This window comes from Ursus maritimus, unplaced genomic scaffold, assembly GCF_017311325.1.
Source record: "Ursus maritimus isolate PB19 unplaced genomic scaffold, ASM1731132v1 scaffold_11, whole genome shotgun sequence".
Classification (NCBI taxonomy): domain Eukaryota; kingdom Metazoa; phylum Chordata; class Mammalia; order Carnivora; family Ursidae; genus Ursus; species Ursus maritimus.
The window spans coordinates 1,779,820-1,788,952 of record NW_024423453.1 but is presented as its reverse complement, the minus strand read 5'-3'; the positions used below and the strand labels follow the sequence as shown (position 1 = coordinate 1,788,952).

The window sequence follows — 9,133 nt, the reverse complement described above, 5'->3', positions numbered from 1 at the left end:
TTTTTTTTTTTTTTTTTAAACTGCAGAATTTGTTTCATATGGTTGTAGAAGTACCTCGGTGGACAAATGCTAAAATGGAGGTATGGGTATATTCTTTCAGTATCAAGTGGAAATTATAATTAATGATGTAAAAACTTTGTTTCAAGTTGTTTGACAATAGTTTGAATTTGGGATGGTTGACAAACTTCTTTATGATAAAAACAATTGAAAACATTTTTGTGAACTTTGAATCTAATTTTCAAATAGCAAAATATTATTCAAAACTGAATTTACACTTTAAAGAGTGTGTTTTCCATTTTTGTCTCTCTGGTTTTTTATACACATATTTATTTAATTTTCTTTGACTTTTCTGTCTTTGAAATAACAAACATTTTCAAGGTTTATCTAAACAGATTCTGAGATGTATTGTGTTCATAGATACAATTGAAACATATTTATTTGGGACTGATGGCAAGTTTAGTTTCTAAGGACTAAACTGTCCTTTTGATTTTACTCTACCAGAAATGAAAGCATTTTCCTGGCCAACTCTTGATTTATAAGTGCTATTTTAAGGGCATTTCCTATTCGCCTGGTTACCTTTTCTTTCCCTTTTTTTTATCTTTTCCTTGAGACAAAAGAACTTCCCTTTTGCCCTTCAGAATTTTATTGTTCCATCTTCAGTTAGGTAAGATTTAATTTATGGCACTTAATTTCCTTAGTTACTTAAGTCTTGTCCTATAGCTTTGGATGTGGTGGCCAGTATTATTTCAAATATTTTATTTTATTAAAAAGATCTCAGTTATGTATTTATTTGAGGGAGAATGTGGGCGCACACATGTACATGGGTGCAAGGGAGCACACGCAAGCGGAATGAGGGGCAGAGAGAGAGAGGAGAGAATCTCAAGCAGACTCCGTGCGGGGCTTAGTCTCAGGATACTGAGCCGAAATCAAGAGTTGGGCACTTAACTGACTGAGCCGCGCAGACACCCCTCAAGTATTTTAATTAAGGATTGTTATGTAGATGTGTGTTTTCCAGAATTTATATTTAGAGAATTGCCAGTAATTTCACCAGGTCCTAGTAGCATTGTTTTAGGTTAATATTTTAATAGGGAAGAGTTAAAAAATAGATTCTTTTTTAGGTCTTCCTTCAGAATATTTCAGCATTCTGTCTACTTTCTATCTCAGGTAGGTATAAAATCAGGAATCTGTGAGATTCTACCTAATTTAAGCAGTGTTTATTCATTCAAAAATGGCTTCAGTTATTCTTTATAGATTTTTTTTTTTGCAAGGCAGTTTGAGTATATTTGATAGAAAGGTAACTGAAATGAAATTAGTTGGTGAAAATATTGAAGTTAACCTTATTATCATAAGACTGATGGTAGGACATCCAAAATGAGTATCAGAAAACAAGTAGGTTAGTCTTATCATTTTGCCATTTCAGTCATTCTGTTATTTGTGTTAGAAACAAGTGCATATATAATAGAGTGCCTAAATATATAATCCGATGTTTCCTTTTCAGACATTTTTCTTACACAAAACTGTAAAGTAGAAATAAGAGTTAGCTTAATTTATTTTAAAGTATCTTTGATCAGTAAGTTGAAATATAAATATTTAGCCTGATAATAGCAGACAGATTTAAAATATACAATTTGAATATAGAATTAATCGTTTCTCATCCTCCTCTCCCCTTTTTCCATGATCTACTTAGATTGCCACAGAGGAGCCATTGAATCCCATTAAACAAGACATAAAGGATGGCAAGCTACGCTATGTGGCGAATATCTTTCCTCACAAGGGTTATATCTGGAATTATGGTGCCCTCCCACAGGTAACATTTTTGTTATAATGGTAAAACTTCTCTGTCTTCTGAAAAAATTGCCTTGTAAATCCTGTGAACTACTTGAATTTAAATTGGTTCTGAGGGCATGTCAGTTTGAGAGATTTGTAAATTTAAAATTTTTTAATGTGGAGTTTTATTGTATCAGTAAATTTTTTTTCAAACTATATGTATGTCTGTACTCATGTTCTTGGAGTTAGGCGTATAGAGCCCTTACATTTGGCATTTCTGGGCTTGGCTGTTAAGAGTCAGTGAAAAATGTTTTACCTGCTTTGTCTTCAGTCATTTCTTTGAATGTGACAAGTTATGCTTTTATATACATTCATATATGATAGCATCCTATATTATCCCTTTTTGTTTTCTTCTCACATGAGACATTTCCTCATGGTATCTGGGAAATAGTATCTCCTTCCAGATTATTTAGTGAGTAAAACTCAGAGTATGCAGAATCAAAAGTCTAGGTTTAAGAGACATAGAGAAGCATCTGTCTTTATGATTATAAAAGCCATCTATATTAGATCATCTATCTGGATATTTAAGTTCTGTATTTTATTTTATTTATTAATTTTAATATTTTGCATGAGATTCCAAAATGCTTTTGGGGAAATAACTGAGAAAAAAAGAGTCTGGCTTTATCCCACTCAAAAAAACAGCTGCCCATGTAGAATAAATATTTACAGGAAAAGAAGAAAGAAAACTGTTTTCTAAGGGGTCAGCCTGCCTTTGATGCGTTTAGACCACCCACATAGATACATTCTTGGTTAAAACAAGCACTTCTAAAATGATGTACTAAGAATGAGAATGTCTGTTGAAATAATGAAGGCGGGTGTTCTGACTCCCCAGGTGCCTAACTAGACATTCTGTTTGACCTAGCAGTAAAAGGGTAAACAAAAATTTTTTTAAGCTTGGGGGATACTGTTTGTTGGAGAGGATGTATGGATGAGGGGGAGGCCAAAGAAGCAGTTGGATTGGAGAAAGACAAAAATAGAGACGTATAAAGTAGAGTAGGCAGGATATAAACTAAAGTTCATATATCTGTTTATTTCATGAAACATTCATTAAAGGTTTTTGTGCCAGGCAGCGTATGGGTATTGGGTATACAAAGAAAAATGATATACACACATAAGATCAAGGCAGCACAGTAAGTGACTGAGAATGGGGGTTTTGGAGCAGATTGCACTTACTAGTAATGTGACCTTGGGTAAGTTACTTTGTCCTTCTGTGCCTCACTTTCTTCATCTTTTAAATAGAGGTGATAAAGTACCTAGTGCGTATGGTCATGTTGCAGTTAAATGAATTGCTGCGCAGTGACCTTAGAAGAGTGCCAAGAGGATAGTGATCCCATTATTATAGCTACTGGTACTTCTATTATATGGTCTTCCCTGTAAAGGAGTTTACGGGGGTGATGAACAACTAAACCACTGGTTACCTTGGAACATAATAAGTGCTACTAATTCATCTACTAATTCTGAGCTTTTGTAGTTTTTCTGTCTAAAGTCCTGACAAATTTTTGTACTCCTCTGAGTGTGTTTGAATTTTCAGGATGCCCCGACCTACTTTTATGTAGTCTGTTAGCTACGGTAGCTTTACTGTAGACTCTAGCAGTCTCTTAATGCATCCTGAACTATTGCCTACCGAAGTTTAATACTCCATCTAGCATCCAAATAGCATTTTAAAAACTTAAATCTACTAATGTTTTGCTCATATGAGAACCTTTTTAGTGGTTTCCTACTGCCAAAAGGATAAAATACAATATTCTTTTTTTTTTTTAAGATTTTTATTTATTTATTTGAGAGAGAGAGTACAAGCGGGGGGTTGGGGAGAGGGAGAAACAGCCTCCTGCTGAGCAGGGAGACTAATGTGTAGCTTGATCCCAGGACCCTGGGATCATGACCTGAGCTGAAGGCAGATGCTTAACTGACTGAGCCACCCAGGTGCCCCAAAATATAATATTCTTAGCATGGCTCCTTAACCCTGCCTAATCTGGCCTCTGCTTCCTGCTCCAGCCTCCTTTTACAGCATTTGTCTTTCCTCGCTTCCATTCCACCACAGTGACTTCTTTAGTGTTTCTAATTTCCCTTGTTTCTATACCAAGGCTTCACAGAGCTGTTCCTTTGGTACATACTATATCAGTGTCTGATGTTTGCCAGGCCATGTTGTAAGTACTGGAGGTAAAGTCATGATAAGAATGACAAAAATCCTTCCAGGTCTCTTATTCTGGACAGAGTGACCAACAAAAAAAAGAGTAATAAAATGTATAGTGTGTCAAATGGTGGTGTGTTGGAGAACAATAAAGCAGGGAATGGGACTAGGATATATTGGGAATGTTGCAGTTTTGATAAGGAGAAGGCCTCCGTGAGAAGGGGTTATTTGAGTGAAGACCTCCAGGAAGTGAGGGGACAAGTAACATACACGTCTCGGGGAGTCCAGCAAGAAACGGGAAGTGTAAAGGTCCCGAGGTGGAAGTAGGCCTAGTGCGTTTGAGTAACAGAAAGAAGACTAGTGTGGCTAGAATGGACGGGAGGAGGAGAAAATGGACCGACCGTAGTCTCTCTGCCATTTTTAACCAGAGATCTTTACCATGTTTTTAAACCTGTATCCAGAAGTGTGTGTGTTAGTCTTTAGCAAAAGAATACACTAGATTGCGTAGAAGTTATTTACCAAACAATAAGTGAACTGATTACTGTTTAAGAAAAATTGAAGTTAGGCCAGTTGTTTAAGGGAAAGGATAATTGTACCTAATATCTTTTCACTTCATTGTCAGTATCAAGACAGAATGAATCTGTTAAGATGATAGCCAGCTCCTGGTCCCATTTATATATTTTTTTTCATCTTCAGCTTCTCATCCTCGTTTTGCTCCCTCACTCCCGCACTGGCCTTCTCACGATTCCTCTTGTTCTCCAGGCACACTCATGCCACCGGTCTTCATCTTTATCGTGTCCTCCAGCTTGGGACAGTTTTTGCAAGGAATGCACATGGCTTACCTCCTTAAATGTTTGGTCATAAATCACTTTCATGATGTCTGACGGAAAATCCTTTTGAATTTTAACCTTGCCTCCTGCTTCCCTACTTTACTTTTTTCCCTTTTCTATAGAACCTTCTATAGAACAGCTTCTAACATGTTCTATAATTTAGTTATTTATTATGTTTATTGTTAATTTCTTCCAGGTAGAATGCAGACTCCAGGAGGACAGGGATTCTGTCTTTATTGTTCATTGACATCTTCCAGCTAACTGCCTAGCTTAGTACCTGGCATGGCATAGGTGATTAATAAATGCCTGGGGAATGAATAATGAATGCATTGTGTGTATTACATTTGTTTCATACGTGTGTGTGGGTTTAGATTTTGCTGTTTTCTTATGATTTTCCCTGTAACAGAAGGAAATTTGTTCAGAGCAGTTACCAAGTCAGCCGTGTTTGGAAGAACATTAAGCAGCAGAGTATTGCTTAAGTAGCAGTCTCTCTTCCTCGGCTCGTGATTCGTCAGTGTGCTGTCATTATTTCAGACCTTTAGCTGTCTAGACCGTTGAACCTTAATAACTTCTCCCTCACTAGCAGTAATACCTTCCCCAAAATTTGGGTTTGGCCTGAGCAAAATTTTTCTTTGTTTGCTTTCCTGCAGTTGTATTTCCATATATAACAGATTACTCAGTGTTACATCTTCTGAGTGAATATTTAGAAGACCCATTAATGTTAATGGACTGGATAATGTTAAAGGACTAGGATCACGAAATTTAAGATTTCTGTAATCTTCAATTTTTTTAGTAGTGCAGCATTTTTTTTTTAATTGAAGTATATTGACACACAATGTTACATTACTTGCCGCTGTACGACATAGTGATTGGACAACTCTGTAGTTTATGCTACACTCACCCCAAGTGTAGCTACCGTCTGTCACCATACAGCACTATTACAGTACCATTGACTGTATTTCCTGTGCTGTACTTTTATCCCTGTGGCTTACTCATTGCATAACTGGAAGCCTGTCCTTCCCACTCCCCTTCACCCATTTTGCCAACCCTCTGCCGCCCCCAAGATTTCTTCAGTCTTAATGTAATACTGATGTATTTTTATTTTGAACTTCATTATAAATTTGGTTCATTGACCCCAAGTAGCATTTAGTACCACTTATTAGCTTTATAACCTGGGACCAGTGACTAAATTTCTCTAGGCCTGTTTGTACATCTATATTATCATACCACTTACCCACAAGGTTATTTTCAATATTGAATGAGATAATCAAAGCAAAGTGTTTAGCCCCGAAGTGAGTTCTCAGTAATATTTTCTCAATGATGACACTGTTGCCACTGATACTAGCTGCTAATAGTGAGACAACTGGCAGTGGCTTTTGCTCCAAATTGAATGTTAAAGTACAGGTAGTGGCTAGGTGGATCCTACTTCCTTTGACTGGGTTATAGGAATTCTGATTAATCAGGAGGTAGTTCTCGAGAAGCACCTGTATGTACAGCTCTGTACAGTTCAATGATTTTTTGACCTAAGGACCAGAGCATGGTGATTACAAATATATTGATTAATATTTGTAGATTATAAGGTAATGATCTCAAACACCTGCCCAGGATGAGAAAGATTTGTTACAGGCTAGATCAGTGATCTGTGTATTTTGATTTATTTATTTTCATAGCTTTATCTATTCTTTGTATGAGATTAACATTATTTATATTTCTGTTGATAATTTCCCTTTTTTTTAATGCTTTTCCTTGGGTCCATGCTAAAATTTTTCTATACACGTAGCATGTATAGGTATGTACTGGTAGGCATATACCTATGAGTCAGATTGCTTAATTGTGAGCTACACACTTTTTTTACTCTGCTAGGTATTTCCAAATTGCTTACAAAAGAAATTGTAACAATATACACTCCTACCAGCAGTATATAGTGTTCCAGGTGCCTTACATCCTTACCAGTACAGTTGACCCTTGAACATGAGTTTGAACTGCATGGGTTTGAATCTTCTTATATATAAATTTTTATGATACAGTACTGTAAATGTATTTTCTCTTCCTTAAGATTTTCTTGATAACATTTTCTTTTCTGTGGCTTTAAGAATACAGTATATAACGCATGTAACGTACAAAATATGTGCTGTTTACGTAATTGATAAGGCTTCCTGTCAACAGCAGGCTGTTAGTACTTAAGTTTTTGGGGGAGTCAAAAGTTATACTTAGATTTTCAACTGTACAGGGGTTCAGCATCCCTTACCCCTGAGTTGTTCAAGGGTTAGCTGTATTTGACATTATGAGGTTTTTAGGTTTTTGACATAGGGTCTCATTATAGTTTTAATTTTTATTTTTCTGATCACACTAGGTATCTTTGCATGTAAGTTATTCATGTTTCCTCTTTGAATTACCTGTTCCTGTCTTTGGCCCATTTTGTATTGGGTTGCCCTTTTTCTTATTTAGTTGTAGAAGTTATTTCTAAATTTTGGATGGTAATCTTTTTCTTACTTTTGTGAAGCAAATATTAGGATTCGGAATTTCCTCTTGTGGATATTGAGCTTTTTTAGTTGTTTCTTTGCCTAGCTATACAGCTAAAGCTCCACAAGGGGGCGTAATCTAAGTTTTAAATTTGTCCGGATTTCCTCTCCTGGTGCTTGCTTACAATTATACTATATTTTCAAGTTAAGTTAGAAGTCATTTAGTGTGAATCTCTTTTGTAATCACAGTGGAGGCCTGTGCATAAAAGTATTAGAGGCAGGACTGGAACTAGAACCAGTCTGGTGTTTTTGCTAGAAGGGAAATTATGAAGAACTTGCCTTAAAAGTATCAAGATTGTATAGCTTAAGAATTTTGCACTTACGTACTTACTTCCTTGACAGGAGGAATAAATGGATAGATAATATTGAAAGTGGAGCTCTGAGAGGAATACAGACCAATTAATAAATGGGAAACACCCACCAAAACCAAATGAAGTATAGCTTATATGAAGACTGTTTTTGTCTCAGTTCAAGGAAGGAATTTCTTAAAATTAATGCTGATCAAAATGGACTAAGTTATCTCATGAATTTGTAAGCTTCCTATTCACGGTACTATTCATGGGGATGATGAATGACCAACAGTCCTAGAACTCAGGGCTGGGACATATCTAGCAATTGTCTTATGTAGGCCGTTTTTTTTAATAGGTGAAGAAACTGAGATCTGGATGTTTTGGCCAGGGTAGTTTGTGACAGTAGTAGAACTGGAGTCTAGGCATCTTCCTTTAGGTCAGAATGACTTTATCACATTTGTCCCCTTCTGAGGGTGGGAGTAAAGTTACAGGAAGTTCAAGAGAGGGTTCTTATATCAGGAAGGAAGAACCTCTCAGATATTTTCTGGTTTTGCTTCTAGGTTTTCTGATTTCAGTCTTTCTCAATCCCATCTTGGTTTCTTCAGCACATCAAGATTAATTTTGTAGCATTTGTTACAAATGCTGCACCGTTTATTAACTTGACATTCTTCAGGGTATTGACTATGTTCTGTTCATCTCTGTTCCTAACTTCCAGCCCAGAGTAGGTACTCAATAAATATTTGCTGTGTGAATGGATGCCTACTTAGGAGATTCTGTGAGTAAAGAAGGTATTTAAAAGAAGAGAACCATGAAGTAGAATAAGGTTATATCTGGAAGTAATTGCCATTCAGTTGCTGTCATTACCAAACCTTGAGCATCATAGCATAACGATTAATACCTTGCGTTCTCATTCCATTGCTGCCATTTAGAAAATGTGAGCATTGGGCAGATTTAAATTCTGTGTGCTTCAGTTTATTTGTCTGTAAAATGGGATCAACAATGGTACCTTCTTCATGGGGTATGCGTATGTGTGTGTATGTGTGTATCGCTTAGAAAGTGTCCCCTATAATCAGTATGTAAGGTTAACAATTATGTTTATTCTTATTATATTTTATTATTAATATTAGTATTTGAGGTAGTGAAATGTTGATTTGCTGATTTTTTTGCAAGGTGAGGTTCAGTTTATTTCTAAATATATTATAATTTGGACCAGAAGGAAAATAATGGAGTTTATCTAGGGTTTAGCTGTAAGTAAGAGTATAGTTTTAAAATTGTCAATATAAAATTAGAGGAACCAAGCTTGGATAATCTGAAATTGTCTCTAGATAACTGTCTTGAAGTGATGCGGTCTCTGCGCATCTTGTATATCTGAGGAAAATAATTTTAAGGAACTTTTACAGTTCCATTTAGAATCAGGTAATTATGAGGCTTTTTGGGAAGGATGGTGCCTAAGGGATATTTAAATTTGATAACAAATTTCTGTTATGCTCTTCATTTATAGAAATGCTCATGTGTATAATTTGTAACCAGCAG

The 9,133-nt window shown here is 36.0% G+C and overlaps 1 protein-coding gene across 2 annotated transcripts in view; it reads left to right on the top strand.

Annotated features, from left to right (window-relative positions):
* PPA2 (inorganic pyrophosphatase 2) overlaps positions 1–9,133 on the top strand; it is an 80,410-nt gene that overhangs the window by 20,608 nt on the left and 50,669 nt on the right. For both annotated transcript variants that reach the window (XM_040626206.1, XM_040626205.1), the window contains 2 exons: positions 27–80; positions 1,688–1,807. In XM_040626206.1, coding sequence (XP_040482140.1) covers positions 27–80; positions 1,688–1,807 — 174 coding nt within the window. The remainder of the gene's footprint in view (positions 1–26; positions 81–1,687; positions 1,808–9,133) is intronic.